Raw genomic sequence first — 21,893 nt, forward strand, 5'->3', positions numbered from 1 at the left:
CAGGGCCAAGAAGTGGGAGTGGGTGGGTGGGGGAGTGGGTGGGGGAGCCTGTGGGGGACTTTTGGGATTGCATTGGAAATGTAAATGAAATAAATACCCAATTAAAAAAAAGAATATGTAACAACAACAAAAAAGAAATAAGCACATGTCAAATAAGTATTCATTACCTGTTGCTGTGCCAAAATACCTGACCAAAGCATCTTAAGGAAGGAAGGACTTATTACACCTCCCAAGTCAAGGGTACAGTCCATCATGGTAGACACAGTCAAGGGTGTTTATGGCCATTGGTTATATGACATCTGCAGTCAGGAAGCAGGGAGAGAATTGAAATGATCACTCACCTTCTCTTCCCTACACACTCCTGGTTGCCAGCCCATGTATACTTGTTTCCCACATTGAAGTTGGGTTTTCCTATCTCAACCCTGTCTAGAAACTCCCTAGGTGATTCAAGACCCTGCAAATCTGGCCGCAAAAAGTAATTGTTCAGTTACCAGCACTTGAGCAGTAAGCTGAGCAGTACTGGTCTAAAAGTTGTACTTGTGAGTCCCTGCTTCTAAGATATTTCTACTTATCTTCAAGCTCGGTAATATTAATTAAAATATAGCACCCACTCATAACCTAGCCCACATCTCATAAATTCACTATGAGAACACCTCTGTATGGTAGGAAAGTCAGAGAAGCTGGACACCAGTATGAAGCAAGGATGGCACAACCCGTGCTGGATTTCCAAAGACAAAGACTTGAGTTTAGTTGCTTTAGGGATACCTAGTGAGTTGGTCTGTTATTTTGAAAAGGCAGCTGGTGCTGGGGAAGGATCAAGCCAGCTGGAATCACTTTCCTTGATTTTAGTGTTCTCACTTGGGTCCTTAGGAGACCACTAGTGAGTTCTGCTTGTAATAAAAACCAGAGCCCTGTCTTGCCGATCGTGGAAAACCTGTAGAGCTGTGATTTGCCTTGGCATTCTATATAATACCCCTGCCTTTGAATTTCACCATTTTCTTTCACTACATATCTCTGTTCCACAATTCATCCAGCTGGGCCCTTTAAATCCTTTTCTGAATTACTGCTCACAAGCATCAAACTGGCAGGGTTGTATGCAGTCAGTTAGAACACAGAGATGAGACGGGTGTATCATCCTTTCTCCAGCAGGAAGAGTGGAAAGAATATTAGCTTTGGGGTCAGGTGGAACTGAGGGATAGCTGATTTTTTTCATGTTTTTGTGTAAGTTACACAGCTTCTATGCAAAGAACCTTTTTTTCTTTTCTTTTGTTTTTTTGTTTTTCCTGAGTTGTGATCAGAAAATGATTGAAACAATGTATAGTTTAGAGAGATATAGCCCAGTGGTTAGGAATACTTCCTTTTCACCCTGTTATAGCTGTCTCTCATGAGGCTTTGCCAGTGCCTGGCAAATACAGAAGTGGATACTCACAGTCATCTATAGGATGGAACACAGGGCCCCCAATGTAGGAGCTAGAGAAAGTACCTGTGATGGTTTGTATATCCTTGGACCAGGGAGTGGCACCATCTGGAGGTGTGGCCTTGTTGGAATAGGTTTGACCTGGTTAGGATGGGTGTGTCACTGAGGGTGTGGGCATAATAAGATCCTCACCCTAGTTGCCTGGAAGTCAGTCTTCCACTAGCAGCCTTTGGATGAGGACGTAGAACTCTCAGCTCTGCCTGCAGCATGATTGCCTCGATACTGCCATGCTCCCATCTTGATGATAATGGACTGAACCTCTGAACCTGTAAGCCAGCCCCAATTAAATGTTGTTTTTATAAGACTTGCCTTGGTCATGGTGTCTGTTCACAGCAGTAAAACCCTGACTAAGACAGTACCCAAAACCTGAAGAGATCTGCAACCCTATAGGTGGGGCAACACTGTGAACTAATCAGTATCCCCAGAACTCATGTCTCTGGCTGCATATGTAGCAAAAGATGGCCTAGTCGGCCATCACTGGGAAGAGAGGCCCCTTGGTCTAGCAAAATTTATATGCCCCAGTAAAGGGGAAAGCCAGGGCCAAGATGTGGGAGTGAGTGGGTAGGGGAGCAGGGTGCAGGGAAGGGTATAGGGAACTTTTAGGATAGCATTTGAAATGTAAATGAAGAAAATATCTAATAAAAAATATGTCAATTAAAAAAGAAAAGAAAAGAAAAAAATACTTCCTTTTATTGGAGAGGACTGGAGTAGGCCAGGGATCCATGTCAGAGCTCTCACAGCTCCTTTAAATTCTAGCTCCGGGAGATCCAGCGCCTGCTTCTGGCCTTCATGGACTCACACACATCCACATAAAATAAAATAAAATAAAATAAAATTCTTTAAAAAGACAAAAGCTTTATCTAAGGAGTATTACCATTACCTAATCAAGAAAATTAATAAGAATGGAAACATGATCTTTGGAAAGGTGCTACTCAGAATAAAGGTTTGAGTGCCTGCCTGTTCACCTTTGGAATCCACAAAGAAAGGCTCGATTTGATAGCAAAACTTGTAAACCAGGATTGCGGAGGTAGAAACAGGTAGAATCCTGGAATTCTCTGGCCAGCCAATCCATGCTATCCTTCCCAGGATAAGGAGAAGGAGTGAGAATAAACCTGAAAATAAAAGCATCGATATTAGTTCTGGAGGGATGACTTAGTGGTTAAGAGTGCAGAGGGAGGACATCCAGATCTCTGTACCCAAGACAACCAGATCTCTGTACCCACTCGGAGAAGCTCCCAACAGCCTATAACTCTGCCTTCAGAAGATTAGGAGAGGAAGCTGTTGTAGCTTCTTCTGGCTCCTGCACTCAGATGCACACATTCTCACATATACAAACACACACACATGCTCATACCCACACACACAGATACCCCCCCATACACACACACAAATATTAAACATAAATTAATGCTGATGTAGAGATGTCTCAGCAGTTAAAAACACCTTTGCTTTTACAGAGTAACTGACTTCAATTCCCAGGAACCACATGGTAGCACACAATCTTGGTTTATAATTCCTGTTCCAAGGTACTCAATATCCTCTTCTAACCCCTAAAGGCACTCACATGATGTATGTAAATAGAGCTGAGCAAAACATTCTTGCATATAAAATGAATTTTAAAAAGCTAAAAGTAGTAAATCTTTTAAAAGTTCAACACCTCCCCCGTTTCTCATATTTATTAGAAAATACTTCTGTCATCTTCAAACTAAATGGTTAAAAAGTTCCATTTAATTAGAAATAAATTTCCTTTTTGTTTCTGTCCTCAAAACCAGCTTCTTCTTCCCTATGTCATTTGAATTATTCTCAGAGGTTCATAAGAAGTTTTATCTTGTCTTAATAAATTAAAATTCTGTTAAGACAGGGTAATTGAACACCAAAAGCAACTGAGATAAAACTAGAAACAGGTGTCCTGAGATAAAAACTTTGGTAGTGTGCTGAGAATTGTAAATCTATGGTTTCCATGACAACAGTCTAGATTTCTAGGGGAGCTTTCATTAGATGATTGTTATTCTTTCTTCATCAATATAATTGTGAGCTACTGATCCTCAAATAGCAGAGTTTTGTTTTTGACATATTTTTAGTCAAACCACTTTTCACTACCTTTCATATAAGATGATTGAGTTTTAGTGAAAAGTAACTAAAAAAGGAGTGAATAGAATGTATTTATATGTTCCTCTTCTGGAGACAATTAGGAAATATATGGACTGCTATGATGGCATAGTGGGTAAAGGTGCTTTCTGCCAAGGCTTAAAACCTGAACTTTATGCCAGAGCCACAGGAGGTGGCAAAAGAGAACATGCACACTCACACCATCCCACATAAGTAAATGAATATGTGTAATAAAATGAAATCTGTGAGTATGGACATAACTCAGTGTTAGATCATATTAAGAGCTCACCCATCATGTTCAAGACGTTGAATTCATACTTGAAGCCAACACTGAAACACATAAAACTCCTTGTAATTTAGATGACATGAAGTATTTCACATAGGATAGACATAATTTAGTAATGCTCTTTCTGGCTATTAAAATAGGTATTCTAACTCTTAATTGTAGAAGAAAAAAACATTTATTTGGATTTTATGGTAGATTTTTGTGCTCTATGGGTTTATTTTATTTATTGGTGTTTTTGCTTAGCTGTGTTTAGTATGTGTTTGCCTATTTCTATTCTACTTGTATAAACCATAAATTAAGAAGCATAAGTTGTTAGATATTTTATTTATTAGCTGTCACTTTTAATTCCATCTGAAATATAGCTTTCGCTCATAAATATTTTAAAATATTATGGGAACTTTATAAATGCCACTTTAACATCTATCATATATTTTTGTTGATTTTATATGTATGTTTAATCTTTATCCAAATAACTGAACATTATGTCCATTTATAAAATCATTAGCCCCTTTTTCAGCAGATTGCTAATTTATTGTTATATTAATACATTTCCAGAAAGCAATGACTATGGCCAGGATGTAAAGATCCCTGTCCTCACGTGAACTTAGCCTTGTAGCTAGCTTTGTCTGTAATTTGGGGAGCCTGTTTTCCTAAGATGCCCATATGAGATAGTGCACAAACAGGGGACAGACAGCACAAATTGCCTATCTTCCTGAATAAAGCAAGAAAGATCTGGGTTTCTAAATACAAATTAATTAATTGTAAAACAGGCTGAGGTATTTCCTTTGATCTCAAAGCAGGGATGGGCTGTTACAGGAAAAGAAATTATAGTGATTCCTTTTTGTTTTCCTGTTTTTCATAAATACATATGTTAGACATGTTTGAATGCAGAGTCTTTCCTTTGTATGTATGTACGCATACATACTTGTGGATGGATATGCATCTGTATGCTCCTGCAAACGAAGGCTCACCATTGATATTGGAAATCATCACCCATAGCTCTTCTTCCTTGTTTATCAAGAATGGGTCTCTCAGGCAAACCCAGAGATCAGGGAGATGGGGAGTTTTGTGAGGCAGTTTGCACTTGAATCCTCAGTCTCCACTGTCCAGGGCTGGGATTACAGTGGGCCAGCATACCCAACAGGCATTTACTAGGGTTTCTAGAGATCTGAAGTCTATTCCTGGAGCGTGCACAGCAAGCACTTAGACTGAAGAGCCATCTCCCCAGCCCTCACATAATGAAGAACAGAAAAAAACTTCACTATTGAAGTAAATAAAACAGTAAAAACAAAATTTCAAAAAATTATAGAACAGGAAGATACCCTCAAAGTTTATACTGCAGAAGTTTGACTAAATCAAAATTGTTGTCAATACAAGCGGTCAAAAGTCAGAGAATATGGCTTACAAAAATGAAATAAAAATGAAGAGATTGTTCAACTCTTCCCACACCAAAAGAAATATACAGTAAGTGGCTTAGGGAGATGGCTCAATGGGTCAAGTGTTTGTCACTTATGTGTGAGAATCTAAATTTAGATCCCCAGCACTTGACTAAATCCAGACTATTGACAACTTTTTATAAGTTTTTACTGCAGGTTGAGAGACAGAGATAAGAGAGAGTCTGCAGAGCCTCATAGGCTGGTTATTCAGGGATATTCAGGGGCAACCAAAGTACTCTGTGTGAAGCAAAATTGAAGGTGAAGACTGACGTTCAAGGCTGTCTCTGGCCTCCAATGGTGCATTGGGTACACACACACACACACACACACACACTTAAAGAAATGTGTGTTAAAAGTTGGCATAACTTTTAAAGAAGCTGAACTAGCAGCAAATGTCAAATCTTATGTTATTGCTAACTTAACCTTCCTTCTGTGATAATAAACTAGAACAATCTCATACAGTCCTGGAGGATGTTGCTAGCCTTGTCCGTCAGCTCTCCTCTGCTAAGGACCCTTCCACTGTCCCTGCCACCCTTCCCCCTGGGTACCAGTTCCTCCATCTTGGGTGGACACTACCTCTTCCTGTGTACTTAGCCTCTTGTCTGTATTTATGTGGTCATCTTTCCTCACTACTATTACTGAAAGATACCACCATTAAAGCTCCAGAAGAGAGAGCTCCACCTCCCCTCCTTAGCTTTTCTCTATATGACTCTGATGAGTACAGCTAGATTACAATGTACTGCAGAAGAAAGGAAGGAAGAAGATAAGGGGACATTTAGGAAGGTATTTGCATAATCTGACAATGCTGAGAATTCGACTTTGTGGAACAAACAAATAATAAATCAACAAAATAGAAGCAGGCATTAATTCATGAGCCTTATTTTTCAAGTATGCTAAGTGTGAAGTCCCCATTTCAACTCCTGCTGGAAGGTAGTCATCCTTATTCAGTGAGACATACTGAAGGTCGGAGTGAACAGCCTAGATTAGCTATACCTGGCCCCTGAAGATCATACAGTGTCACCTGTGCCCATGTGTGTGTGTTTGTGTGTCTGTGTGTTTGTGTGTTTGTGTGTGTGTGAGGGGAGTGTAAATGTACATGCACACATCTTGTGTGTGCCAATATCTAACTCTCGCTATCAGGCTTGGCAGCCAACACCTTTATACACTGAAACATCATTTGGACCTCTGATACATTAAACTTAGTTTAAGAAAATTGTTTCTGTCACCACTCCACTCAGAATATGATATCTGAAGATTTAAAAATATATACTATCAGTAATGACAGTCTCTTTTTAACGTTGAGACAAAATCTGTGTGGTAATGACAGCCATTGCCTTTTTGGTAGAGGGACTCAGATCATACAGTAGGCACTCAAAAGTTTGTTTTCTTTCTTTCTTTTTTTTTTTTTTTTCTGTTCCTGTGTGCATAGACACACTCTTTATGGCCACTGGCTTGCTCCAAAGTTGGGTCAAGGTCTGCTTTCTTCCTTCATAATCCTCAAAATTCGTGTGTGTGTGTGTGTGTGCATTTGTTTTTTTGTTTTTTTAAAACATGTAAACTTCTCTTTCAATCTTACTCCTGTGACCAATACTAGAAACATTCCTGTCACTGTACAATTGCTGGTCTCCTGGAAACCTGGGACAGATTATATTTTCTGTCAGGAAGTAGAGTCCAGGACTGGGTTCTAGAATCAGAGGGAAAGTCTGTGCATGACTTCTGGTAAGTGCCCTTCTGGTAAGTGTCTGCAAGGTAGAGGTTGAGCAGGGTTTGTTTTAGGAAACCTCAGGTAACCAGCAATCAGTGCTGTTGATGTGTAAAATTCAATGCTGCTTTAACTAAGACTCCATTCTTTCTTCCTCCCTCTGCAGATGACAGCAAAGCTCGGTTCAGCAGCACTGTGCCCTTGGTCATCCTGGGTAGCCTTCTGGATGACCAGCACTGGCATTCAGTTCTCCTGGAGCGTGTGGGCAAGCAGGCAAACTTCACTGTGGACATGAACACGCAGCACTTCCGGATCAAGGGTGACACAGATTCTCTGGACATTGACTATGAGGTAAGTCAATCCTCCCACAGGTTCCCAGAAATGGGAGGGAAGTCAGTATATAGAGTAGCCTCCATGTGGGCTAGGCTACAAGGGAGGAGTCTCCCAGGAAGAATCTGCACTGCCATCTGGAAATGCCTTGGTCAAGCCTTGTTTCCCTGATAAGGAAGATATCAAAGGTATATGCTAAAAATCAATACTTCTTTTTTACTCTCTGTGGTGTGTGTATGTGTGTGTGACTTAGTATCATTTTTGTTGATGTGATAAAAAACAACTGGCAACAAGTGGTTTATTTGGCTTTTATGATTAAAATCCATCATTTCAGAGAAGTCAAGACAAGAACTCAAATCCTAGCCAGTCACATTGTATCCACAGTGAAGATAAAAGAAAATGAATGCATTTTTTCTCCCTTGTTTATTCTCTAGTAACTTTCTTCACATTATGCAGTTCAGGGCACAACCCATGTGATTGCACAGACCACATTCAGAGTGACTCTCCCTACCTCAATCAGCAATTAAAATAGTCTTCTACAGACCAGATAGAGTTCAGTCTAAAAAAGACTCAATTGACTCTCTTCCCAAGTGATTCTAAGTTGTAGCAAGTGGACATTTAAAGCCAACCATAAAAATGTGCATGTTTCTTTAAGTGTGTACATATATGTGGGGTGTGTGTTTGTGTGTGTATGTGAGATCATGTGTGCACACATCTGGATATATATAACCTCCCAGTGTTATTGTTTCTTGGTTACATATGACTATTCATTCTTGAACAATATCAATTAGTTGTACTAATAAAAGATACAGAAAGTATCAAGAGAATCTCAGCATGAACTAGCAAGATGGCTCATCCAGTAAAGGGATATGCTACGAAGGCTGATGACTTGAGTTTGGTTCCCCTGAGTCACATACTAGTCTTTTGGGGTAGGGGCAGGCAGAGACAGAACATTTTGTTCACAGAATGAGGTACATGATTTCCAGCAGAAAACTCTACTATGTCTTGAAAGAAGGATCCAGATATCCTCAGCAGAAGCTGTCTTAGTTAGGGTTTTACTGCTGTGAACATATACCATGACCAATGCAACTCTTATAATGGCAACATTTAACTGGGGCTGGCTTACAGGTTCAGAAGGTCAGTCCATTATCATCTAAGCAGGAGCATGGCTGGATCCAGGGAAGCATAGTGCAGGAGGATCTGAGAGTTCTACATCTTTTTCTGAAGATCACTATGTCTTCTAGGCAGCTAGGAGGAAGGTCTTAATGCACATACCCACAATAACACACCTACTCCAAAAGGCCACACCTCCTAATAGTAGAGACCATGTTTACCGGCTTGTTCCTTGTGCCTTACTCAGACAGGTTTCTTATATATGTAAGGTCCAGGGCTACCACCCCATGAGGGACATCACTTACTGTGAGATGGGATTCCCCACATCAACCATAAATCAAGGGAATGCAATACAAGCTTCTCCACAAGCCAATTTTGTAGGAAAATTTTCAATTAAGGATCACTCTGCCCCAGTGACCATAGTTTATGTTAACTTGACATAAAACCATCCAGAGCATAGGGATTCTTAGGTTAATTGAGCTGGGAACACAGCCCTGTGAATGTCACTAATCCACGGGATGAGATCCTGGACTGTATTAAAAGGAGAATGTGAGCTGAATACAATCACTCATCACTCTGTTTCTGTTTCGTGGTTGTGGGTGCCATGTGACTATGGAGCTACCTCATGCTCACATTACTGAGAATTCCCTTCCATGATATATTGTATCCCTGAATGGTGAGCAGAAAAAAATCCTTCCTTCTTTAAATTGCTTTATCGGGGTGTTTTACGAGCAGAAGAAACTAACCTATAAGTGATTGGTAGACAGTGACTAGGAAACATTTGAACACAATTTAAGACCCTGGTAGGATAGGGGAATAAAATTAAGGAGAAAGAAATAATGGAAAATTAGTAACAGCCAGGTTTTCCTCTTTCAGTCTTCATCATAAGCCTTAAGAAAGGTCTTTTCCTTTGATGCCAACTTCTGTTCAGTATTGTAGATAATATGTGTCATTCAGTAACTTCAAAAGGCACATTGACATATTTTAACTCAAAGTGCAAAATACCAGGTAGGTATTTTTAAATTGCTGACTCTGGAAAAATCTTCAAATACCCATAAATTTCCTGTGACAACTTGTTTAATTGAGTAAAAAAACAAAAGAGATCACAGTAAAGTAGGTTTACTTCAAAGAACAGCGACATCTTTAACAAATGTCAAGACAACAACCAACAAAGGGAAGAGAAAATCTGTAGAGACCATATCCAGTGGAAAGGCATGGCCTCCGGTTGAGTGATGGGGTCACCCACCCACCTCAAAAATATTAATCCAGATTTTTTCCTGTCAAAAGGAAATGTAGTGAGAGAATGGAGCAGAGACCTAAGGAAAGGCCATCCAGAGACTGCCCCACCTAGGGATCCATCCTATCTGCAATCACAGAACCAAGACACTATTGCTGATGCCAAGAAGCTCTTACTGACAGGAACCTGGTATAGCTAGCTGTACGCTGAGGGAGGCTCTGCCAGAGCCTCACAAACACAAATGCAGATGTACACAGCCAAACATTGGACTGAGTGTGGGGGCTCCAATGGAAAAGTTAGGGCAAGGACTGTAGGAGCTGAAGGGGTTTTACAACCTCATAGGAAGAACAGCAATATCAAACAACCAGAACACCCCCCACACCACCACCACCATGTGAGGGCTTTCTAGCTCTCTAACTGTACTGAAATGCTGATGATAACTTCTAAAAAGTCCTAAAGGCTTTTTTTTTTTGCTCTTTCTGAGGGTGAAAGACTGCTGCAGGCTTAGGTGATTAACACCTGTAGCCTAACGGGAGAGAATTAAGCAATGTGGCCTTTGTTCTCTCTCAGCAGGAATTGCTGGGCTCTAACTTTCAGCCTGCTAGTCAGAAGTCCCAGGAAGAAAATGGGACACTTGTAGAGTTTATTACTAAGTTGTAAAAAGTTTCCTATGAAAACTATTTAAGGGGAAAGGCAAAAAGACCCTAAGTGGGAAAAGGGAAAATATTTCTACTCTAAGTGGGGAAAAGCAAAAAATTCTTCCCTCTCTTCTTTGTCTTCAGTACTTATACATCTTTCAGAATACACGACCTCATGTTACAAAGTTCATCACAAGTTCAAACAAACAAACAAAAAAATCAAATCATAAATTGAGATAGAAGTTTGCAACAGAGAATGTTTACATGCATATCCATTAGGAGTAATTATCTGGCTAACATTCATCACCTGTCTCAGCTCCACAGGTTCACTGAAGGATTAAGATCATAACTAAGTTATGTAGTGAAGTTTTGTATAGATAAACCAAGTCAATATTTTCTCTTCTGTCCTAGCACCTATAATAAGTCATTAGTTCCCTTTTTATGACCTTTGGTTAGTTGTTTTACAAGCTCTTTGAATGTGCTCTGAGTAAGAGAAAGTCTGGTTACTATCTAAGATACTTGGTGATACTTGGGAGACTGGCAGAGTTCTCATTGCAGTTTTGACTATCAGAAAAGGACCTAATAGCAGTCCCACTACAAAAGAGCTTAATAATTACAAATAAAGTTTTAGGAATTCTTACACCATCATCATTAAGACTTAAATAATTTATTTGTCTATGTAGCATCACTACAAGACATCACATCTTCTTGTGTCTGCAGAGATCTACCGCAAAGGGGTGTGTTATTACTTAGTGATTGTTATTTATGTTTGATAATAATAAGAAAAGCATATTAATAGCAGGAATCTTTCCTAAGATGAATCCCTTACAGCCTTGCTTAATAAAGGCACACCTATCACAGATTGTATAATAATCCAAAGCAGGCGATTTCAGGATGATCACCTACTAGTTATTAGCTTGTCCCATTATGGCTCCTGAAATTTTTGGCCGTGTTGGTTTTGTATTTCCTTGAATACTATAAATAAGAAATGGTATAAAACATTACCTCAAGGGCTTTTATGTATTAATATAATCCCAGAACTGGAAAGGCATGGAAGAGATGATCCCTGGGGCTTACTGGAAAACTATACTAGCTTAATAAAAAAACACCAGGTTCAGTGACTCTATCACTAGAAACTAAAAAAATAAAAATAAAAATAAAATAAAATAATGAACTGAATGGTTGGTATCTTACCAGGGTCAGCAGGTAAATGCCAAGCCTGATGATCTGCATTTAGTCCCTGATTCCTACATGGTGTATAGCAAGGACCATCTCTCTCAACTATTCCCCAGCTTCCACATGTGCTCTGTGGCAGAAATATATCTCCCCACCCTAACTAACTCTCTAAATATTAAATAAATGTGTTAAAATAAATAAATAATCGAGGAGGAGAGCATCCAGTGGAGCTCTGGCCACCATATGATTGTTCACACACATGTGTGAGTATTCACGTGCACACATGGATATGCCATGCAAAAGAAACATCTTTGGTTTTTTTTTGTTTGTTTGTTTGTTTGTTTTTATTCACTTTACATCCTGCTCACTATGTCCCTCTCCATGACTCCTATGACAATACTTCCCCCATCATGCCCTCTCATTCTCCTCTGAGCCGGTGGGCACTACTCTGGGTATATCCTATCCCAGCACATCAAGTCTCTGTGAAGCTAGGTGCATCCTCTCCTACTAAGGCCAGACAGGCAGCCTAGCTAGAAGAACATATCCCACATACAGGCAATAGCTTTTGGGATAACCCCTGCTTCAGTTGTTCAGGAACCACATGAAGACTGAGTTGTACATCTGCTACATACAAAACGGACACATGTTAATATGTATTACATATTTTAAAATGACATTAAGCATGACAGAAAGTCCTTTAATATTAACATTATACCAAGAAAGCCCATCCCTCCTCCCCTTTATTGTTTTTTCAGTGCTGGAGTTTGAATTGAGAGACTCATGCATGTGAGGCAAGTGTCCAACCACTCAGCTTCTGCCCCAAATAAGGTTGATTTGGCAGGCTCCCTGTGGCAGGGTTGCTTGAGATCTTTCAGCTCTCCCTAAAAAGCAGCTAAAGTCACAGCACAGTGCTGAGCCACCAAACCTGAATTTATTGATTTCTATCAGCATTCACAGAAGCAACTTACAATATATTTTCTTGTTTTATTCAATTTTCTGGTAGAATGTTGATAGCATACTTAATTAGCCTTCCATTTCTAATGGAGGTGGCTAATCAGACATTTTGAATACTGGGTGAATTACTGCAGTCATCAGTAAAATAATAGAAAATTAGCCAGTCTGTCTCAGACATACACAGAGCCTGGGGCAAGAGTACAAATGGAGAGCCACATGTCCTAATCTAAATATTTAAAGAGTTACAAATCAAGCAAATTCAATGAAATATATTCAACTCTACTGGCATGATCAAATTACCTTCAAAGTCACATTATACCATGTCCAGGTTTGTTCATTCTGTATACAGTTCCCTCTTATCCTCAGAAGAACAGGCAGGAAGAGATTTTGATAGTGACATCACATTTACTAGTCAAAAGACTCACATGAGTGGAACACAGGGTTCAAAACAGTAGTGACACATTTGTGATCTTTTCACCTGGCCCATGAGCATTGTTCCTAGCAAGCAGGATGTGGTCTCTGGATTCACAGATAAATGCTGTGTCCACAGCAGGGACTCCTGTCTCTTAGGCAGATTGAAAACACTGAAACAAAGACTTTCATCCAGTTCTTTTCTAGAGAAATAAAATGTATACAATTTGACCAGTTGGCCAAAGAACTTAGTGACTGATATATTGGAACAACACCCAAACATTTATGTTAGACCAATCTGTGGCTGGTTTGCCCACTGTGGTCTCAGTTTGTGAAAGATAACCATTTATTCATTTAGCAGGAGGAACCACAGGCTTTCCTCATGCTCCAACCTTAAGTGTAAGACCTAGTCACACATGGGAAACCATGTGGTGACCTGTGGGAAAGCTGAAGTGGTCAATTTGTACTGCTGAAACCCCACTGGCAGCATCTGTTACTCTCTGCTTTGCCTTCTGTTTTTTCTCTGCAAGGCCTGTAGCAGGCTCTGAAAGAGCATGGTTCTGATCATTGTCTGTGTCTAGAGAAATGTGGCAAACTGTCAGGTCAGGCTGATAGACTGATAGCATACAGGGTCTATGGAATTTTGAGTTTTCTTAAAGATAGAACTTAGCTGAGGAAATTGCTCAGTCAATAAATCATTCAAGTTTGAGAATTTGATGTCAAAAGTGTTAGATGAGTTATGCCCAGTTCTCAGGAACCCCAGAATAATGCCAGGAATTGAGTCCCATGCAAGAACAAAGAGGGTCTCTATTATATGAGTCTGACTCAGATCATAAGCCTTTACCACTCTGCAGGATAGGAATGCGATGCTCATGTCCAGGGCTGCCTTGGACCTTGGAATACATATATATATATATATATATATATATATATATATATATATATATATATACACATACACACACACACACAAACATATATGCATATACAAAAGTTGAGATCCTCGAACTTTTTGTTATGTGACTGGGGAGGTACTAACAGAGTGCTATCCTTCAAACCTGATAACATTTGTTCAGACAGCAGGGTGAACCGTGCATCTGGAAAGGTAACTTCCTGACCTGGGAAAAGTAAAAGTAACTTATTGCATGCACTATCAGAAGCTGGTGTATTTTTACAAACTGGTCACAGCTATCTGGTAACACTTAGTTATCCTTTCCTATAGTCTAAGAGTGGGCTTTTTATAGTTTCAAGGATATTGGTGCCTGCTTCCTTCAATGGCAGGAGCCATCTGCACTGGAGAAGTGGTGGCTCTTAATCAAAGGGAGTGTGAGTTTTGGTGACTTGGAGGCTGCTTTTTGACTATTCCCCAGGCTGGCAGCTACCTGTAGGGGTAAGGGTTATAAGGGGGGAAGGGGATTCTATCATGTAACGGGAAAGGGGAATTGCAATAGTTCTGTGCCAGGCTAGCTCCTCTTTGTCTGCCCTTTCCAAAGGCCAGATGTGTCTATGAAGGGGTTTGGGGAAAGAGTGCTAACTTCTCTAGCCTGACACAGAGTCAGGGAAGTGAAGAGGCTGTGTCCTTCAGATGCTGTGGTGCATATTTAGAATCTCAGTGTTGTGTCAGCAGAGATAGGTGAATTCTCACTTGTCAACCAATCTTGCTGAATTGGCAAGTTTCAGGATAAAGGAGAGACACTCTATGTATTGGTTACTTGCTCTTGCTGTGATACTATACTACCACCACATCATGTGGGCAACATTTTTGAGTTTTGTTTTTGTTTTTGTATTGTTTTGTTTTTTGGTTATTTGGGGCTCACAGTGTAGGTGTTATAGTCCATGGCCACAGAGTGGAGGTTGCAGGCATTTGAAATCAATGCAAATCAATGCTTAAAAATATATATATATTTCCTCAGAAAATTGAGATTACTGGCTTCATTTCTAATGATAGAAAGTCATCAAGCATGACTGAATCCCAGGCATATAGCTTGGGCTCTCCTTAATGAGGTTTCATGTGACCCAGAGGATAGATGGCTCAGTTAGAAAAGTGTTGGGCTTTTTAAAATGAGAATCTGCACCCCATCCTCAGCACATTGTTCTAGTTTGCATTCTCTGCTGTGATAAATACCATGACCAAAGCCCATTGAGGAGGAAAGGGTTTATTTACTTCCTGTCATTCTTCCAAGCAGATGTCAATCACTGAAGAAAGCCAAGTGAGGCACTCCAGCACAGTCTCTGGAAGAGCACTGCTTGCTGGCTTGTTTCCTATGGCTTCATCAGCCTGCCTTCCTTATTACCCCAGGACCCCTCACCTGTGGGTGCATTGCTCACAATAGCCTGTCCCATTACAAACCAGTCATTAATTAAGAAAATGTCCCCAAGGACTTCATATAGCCATTTGATGGAGGTATTTCCCCAATTTAGGTTCTTCCTAGATGACATTATGTGAAGTTGACAAAATAAACAAATAAAATAAGGAACACATTGATGGAAGCCTGATGTGTTGGCAGGCATTCACACCTCAGTCCCGGTGAGAAAATTACAGATGGATTTGTCTCACTTGCCAGCCGGCCTCAAATCCAGAGGAGAGATATTGTCTTGGTTTGTATACTCTGGACTGATCTTTGACAAGTATCCACACGAGTGCATGTGCATACTCAAACATTTAGAACCAAATTGATGTGAAATATTTTATTAGGTTTTTATTCATTATTGTGTGTACAAGTCTGTGGGCATGTGCTTGTTATGGATCATCTATGGAAGTCAGAGGTCAGCTTGCAGCACTCCATGCTTTTCTTCTAGTATTTGAATTCTAGGGATCAATTCATACTGTCAAGCTTTTTGGTAAGTGTTTTTATATCCTTAGCTATCTCACCAACTCTCAAATCAATATGTAAAAATAAAGAGAATTTATCAGAAAATTAAGAGCACTGGTCTTGTTGTATAGTTCTACAAATTCATAAACTTTGACTGTTAGCCATGGAATTTCCATAGAGCTAGGAGACATCCAGTATGGTTATATTTCAGAGGAGAATAAAAAAGAAGTCAACAGCTCATATCTATTGTTGGAAAATTTCCATCACCAAGGTGGCTACCAGAGCAAAGGCAAAACAAAATAGTAACATATTTTGAGAGACTTTAACATTATAAACTTTGGAATCAGAATTTAAATTGAGCTAGAGAAAAATTTAGTAAAAGAGTGAGGGACCTCTTGGAAGCAGCATCAAAGATCAGAGAAAAGAGGTAGCTATGAGAGAAAAGCATGGTAATAAGGTCAAATGAAAGAGAAGCAAGTTGTAGAGCTTCACACATTTAACATGAAAGAGGGTGTTTTCCTGCAATTCTTCTGGCTGCAGCCTGTGACACCAGAAATCCCATAAGATTCTCAGAGAGAAGATATTGGCCAATGCAAACTGTGTGTAGAATATTCAGTCTCTCTGTTTTCATTTGAGTCTAAGATTAAAGAAAGGAAGACTGTAATTTGTCAGGACAAGCAAGTGACAAGACAACAATGTCTAAAAGCCCAAGGTCAAAGCAGAATGAGAAAAAAAATTGCTTATCATATATTTTGATCCAAATCAACAAGTGTTGTTTTGATCTATGTTTGAATCACATACTCAGAATTGAGGGGGCTGTGGAGGTACCTCATTTCATAAAGTGTATGCTACACAAACATAATCACTTGAATTTCATTTCCCAACCCTATGGAAAATGTTAACTGGGCATAGTGGCTTGTGTTCCACCACTGAGGAGATAGAAATGAAAAGATACTGGGAGCTCCTAGGATACCCAGTCTGGGCAAATTAGTAAGCACTGGGTTAAATGAGAGACCTTGTGTCAAAAAGTGTGGTAGAAGTTGGTTGAGGAAGATACTTAATGTTGAACCTTGACCTCCACATGCATACACATGCCTATCTGTTAATACAAGTGCATACACATGAACACATCCACAAATATGTGCATATATATATATATATATATATATACACACATATATATATGATATGCTTTTGAAGCAAATGTAATTTATAATATTTTAAAGATAAACTCATTAAAGTGTATAGAAAACAGCATAGGATAACTGGTACCTCTGAAAGTAAAAATTAAGATAAAAATTTAAAAGTCATTGTTAGTCTGTCATTATGCTTCCTAATTTACTCTATATTTACTATAGAGGGTATCATATAAAATATAAACAAAGACAACACTTAGGAGAAAAACTAGCCACTACCACTCTAAAACTGGCTCACTCTGCCAGGCTGTAAGCTGCCCTGTAGCATGTTTCTGGTGAAAGGCAGTGGGAGGAAGGTTAAGGGAATTTATCTAAGGGACGTGGTACAGCTAAGGTAATTATTCAAGGGACAGAGTCACCTCAATGGAGTAAGAGGTAATTTATTATGGTCCCAAATACAAGTGACCCTGACCCAAGAACCCAGATACACACTGCCTCTAATAGTGTGAGCCAGCGTGGTAATTAAAAAAAAAAAAAAAAAAAAAAAATCACATATCAAAGAAATTTGAAGGGAAGATCTGTTGTTAGCATTCTGTCTAAGCTCTGCCCACAGTTACCTGGCAACAGGCAGGTAGGCCTGACCCAGTATAAAAGGGGCTACTTGACCCTGCTTGCTCTCTTGTTTCTCTCTTTGCTTTTTCTCTGCTTCCCTTCCCCCCTCTCTCCCCATTCCCTTCCCTGACCTCCTCCACATGTTCATGGCTGGTCTCCCCTACTCTTCTACTCCCCTAATCTCTCTGGCTTTCTCTGCCTCTACTACCCTCTTAACTCCCCTCCCCACATCCTGAATAAACTCTATTCTCTACTATACCTTCCTGTGTGTGTGTGTGTGTGTGTGTGTGTGTGTGTGTGTGGTCCCTCAGGGTGAAGGGATGCTCAGCATGAGCCCACCTAGGCACCTCTTTCCCCATTCCTCACCACACTGACATAGAACATACACCCCCTTTCTTATAAACACATTACAATCACCTACAGGCAAGTGAGAACTTCCTGCTTAGGTCATGAATGTTTTCTCATGACATTTTAAAAACTTTTGGTTGGTGGGAGCTAGCTGTCAAAAGGATGTTAGGTCACACAGAGAAATGGACACTGGATAGCTATAGAGAAGACTAAATAGAGACCAGATCTGTAAGATTCTCATTCAGTACAATGGCAGAAGTTAAAATTCAACCTTATAGAATGTTTGTCACAGCTATGACATTTTCTTGAGAACATGGGGTTGCAAAGTCAAGAAGAAAACCCAAATCACGAACTTGAATATCTGTCACACAAGGGAACAAGTCAGAACAGTTTGTAAGCAGTCAATGCTAATTGTGTAAATAATAGCTTCGATAATTTATCTATTGTGAATCATACACTAGACTTACTTGGTCAAAGAGCTAGTTCAAAGTAAACATCTTAACTTTTACTATCAAACATTTCATAAATCAGATAAAAATCAAACACAAATGACCTGAGATCATGAATACTAGTGAAGAATTCATTGTTTTCTATGTAATAGCATTTATGGTGTTGGGAAATGTTTAGAGAAATTGACATGTATGAAGCAAAAATTTCAATCCACGGACCAGAGTTTTCCAGTCTGACTACCTGCTAATAAACTAAGACTCCAATTCACAATACAATTATCATTTCAAATCCTCCATTGGAAAATCTAAAGTAGAGGGCATTTCTCCACTGGGACCTCATCTACTCTTAGGAGGTTTTTGTTGCTAATTTTTTGTTTGTTGGTTTGTTTGTGTGTTTCACAAAATAAATTTAAATTTTCTCTTCTAATAGAAAACATGCTAAAAGTATAATTCACGTTTGAAATGGATAGTCATGGCCAAGTGTACCTCAGTTCAATTTTGATTTTCTTTTCTTGTTGGACTCAGTCTGCTCTACAGTGACAAACCCATGCTTTTGAGGGATAGTTGTAACTGTGATGATTGTCCTACATTCATTCTGTTGCTATAATAAAATACTCTAACAAGGCAACTTGGGCTAGGAAGCACTTACTTGGTATATACTTCCAGGTCACAATCCATCATTGAAGGGAGTCAATCCAACTCTATCTGAAACTTGAACAGAAACCTGGTGTTCTTAGGCCTACGCCCAACTTGCTTTCTTAATATATCAGATCCACATGCTTAGGCATGGAATTGCCAGCAGTGTGTCCTCTCAAACAAATAAGCAATCAAGACAACCTCTCATAAACACAATATGATTTGGGTAGACCCTCAGTTAAGACTTCCAGGAATAATTCCAGTCTGTGTCAAGTTGGTATCTAAAGCTAGGTAAGACATTGAATAATAATTAGTTGATGCTTCCTAAAGCCATCTACATAAAGAGCTAGTTCCTTATTTCTTTACTGTGGGCTGTTAATCAGCTTGGTGTCTGATCAAGATGCCTTACATCATTACCACAGACATGTCACTTACTTGCTCTTCCTGAAAATGTCACCTAGAAATTTCAACTGGATTGGGTCCAAGATAATCTTGGGCCAATTTCTATTGCTTTTGTATGGGACTTTTTGTCATGGTGTGGTCTGTGAGATATATCTCATGGACTCTCCCAATCCAGTTACCTGCCATTTGTGGATTTTCTGAGAGGCTCAGTACATTGAAATTATTTTCCTGTTCTAGTGTCTTTGGCAGACTTAGAAGAGTAACAAAGTCACATCCTTACTGCTCTCAGGCCTTGAATATTGTGTGCCAGATGTTTTATTCTGGGACTGTTCTGAATCCCAAGCCATTTTTAAGAGCCTTGAAGTGTAATGGATACAAGAATCATGGCATAAATTCTTTCTTATCTACTTTACATATTGATGGGGCAGAAAGTAACTTAAGGAAAGGGAACTGTTTTGGCTCAGTTTGAGGACACAGTCCATTATGCCAAAAAGGGAATGTCAGCAGAAACTGGCACAGCTAGTCATATTGCATCCACAGTCAAGAGGCAGAGAAAGACAAGTACTATGTACAACTTGCTTTCTCTGTTTTTAGTCAGTTCATGACCCCTCCTGCTGAATGGTCCTATCTTAATTATACCACTTTTGAAATCATCTCACAGAAATGCCTAGATGTTTGACCAATACTGACTCTTCATACAGTTCAATCAGAATTAAGTATCCCTAGTGCTTTCTTCCTGTTTATGTGCCCCAGAGAGGATCAGCAAGGAAGCCTTCCCTGCTGTGTTCCCATTCTCACCACATCTCTTTCCAAATCTCCCATTCAGTAATACAGGTTGTTCCCTCTCCATGCCACACCAGATTGCAGTTTTGTTACATTTATTATTGCTCATATTTCCCTTCTACAATATTTCTACCTTAAATCTCTTGATTTAAATCTTGTTATTGAGAAGACAATGCTTTTTATTTTCCATTAGTCTTTTCAAGAACCATTCTATAGCCACAAATTTCAATGTCTGAAGCAGAAGAAAAGTGGTTTCTTTTAGAAATTAAAGGTGGCTAACATAAAAATTAAGAGAACAAATTTACCACTAGCTGTTCAAAATCATAAAAATAAAAGTTTCTTATAATGATTGTACATTGTAAATTTAATTCTTCTAAAAATCACAGAATAAGAATAAACCTTTTAATAATAGCTAGCACACCAGAAAGGGGGATTTGAAATATAAAAAATAAAATAGCCAATACAAATACATTGTGTGAAAAATGCCTTTGTAAATAATTATCCTCATTTTTCATAAGTATTTTTAAGCTTTTTCAAGATTTAAAAACTGTTATAAAATAAATTTCTTAGTTCCTATCAGACAAATCTTGACTTGAACAAAGCAATTAAAACTTAAATTAATTTGCTACTTAAAATATGTATATGTCCATTTTAGAACAAATACAATACAGAGTAGTTAAAAAAGTTCACGTTGATTTTGTGAACTCAAGACTCTGTGCTAGAATTACTGTCAAAATAAACTTAACACTTTTACATTCTATAATGTTCATTTTCAAAGAATAAAATTACATTTCACTGTTATTTAATATATGTCAATAAAAAGAAAATAAATAAACAATATATAGAACGAGTGTGGAAATACTTTCTTAATAAGGAGTCACAATCACTGTACAATAGGAAAATCGAAAGTTTATATTGTTGTTTCCATGCTTTATATCTAGATTTCTATATTATTATTCTTGAAAATTCTTTAAAATGTTTTAGCTAGGTCTTAGGAAATTATGACCAGAAAAATAAACCGTGTAAAAATATAGAAAATTCAATTGAAAAATTAAATGTTTTGTGTACTTCCTATGAGTGCACTCCTCAAATTCAAAGAAATTACCCAGAAAGCATATGTAGAGATCTGGTTAAATAATAACAAAGACTTCCAATTTAAAAATACATGAAAGTGTTATAATGCTTTGAATGCAAAGCACAAGGAAAAGTAATAAACAGGGTATAGTCCCATCATAGTAAGAAATATTTAAAACATTTTATAACTTATAAGAAAAAAGATCTGTCTGACTAATGCTAAGAAAGACAGAAAGACAATGTTACGACTTGGGAGACCGTGTTCTCCTCTAACATTGTACATGCAAGAGAGAGGAGGCAGAGAGGGGTGGGTGGGGGAGGACATGGAGGAGACAGAGGAAAGAGGAGAGAAATGAAAAAAGGCACAGAAGGAAGAAAGAAAGGTTTGTGTATGTTGGGGGAGACAGAGACAGAAAGATTGGCCAGGGAAGAGCAAGAGGAAAGAGTTAGAGATACAAGGGGGAAGAGAGTCCTAGGTAATGTGGTATTTCCATGCAATAGAGAAAACCTGATTCCTAGTTAATAAGGGTGAGGAAAGTGAGAGGATATTTACTATCCTCTAGTCTAGCAAAACAGGAGTAGTATTCCCAATAGATATATTGTTCTTTACTATATCCATGATTCATTTTTTGTTACTTTACAGAAAATATACACAATAAAAGAAACTAATATCCTAAAATCATCCCAGACATCTACAATTAAAAATTGTAACTCTGTTCCTAATCTTTGTAGATCCCTCTCCCTCTCCCTCTCCCTCTCCCTCTCCCTCTC

The 21,893-nt window shown here is 38.8% G+C and overlaps 1 protein-coding gene across 4 annotated transcripts in view; it reads left to right on the plus strand.

Annotated features, from left to right (window-relative positions):
- The window catches only part of Cntnap5 (contactin associated protein like 5), an 893,594-nt gene that overhangs the window by 406,158 nt on the left and 465,543 nt on the right, over window positions 1-21,893 (plus strand). For all 4 annotated transcript variants that reach the window (XM_029481690.1, XM_029481704.1, XM_029481709.1 and 1 more), the window contains one exon: window positions 7,177-7,361. In XM_029481690.1, coding sequence (XP_029337550.1) covers window positions 7,177-7,361 — 185 coding nt within the window. The remainder of the gene's footprint in view (window positions 1-7,176; window positions 7,362-21,893) is intronic.

This window comes from Mus caroli, chromosome 1, assembly GCF_900094665.2.
Source record: "Mus caroli chromosome 1, CAROLI_EIJ_v1.1, whole genome shotgun sequence".
In the NCBI taxonomy this organism is placed as follows: domain Eukaryota; kingdom Metazoa; phylum Chordata; class Mammalia; order Rodentia; family Muridae; genus Mus; species Mus caroli.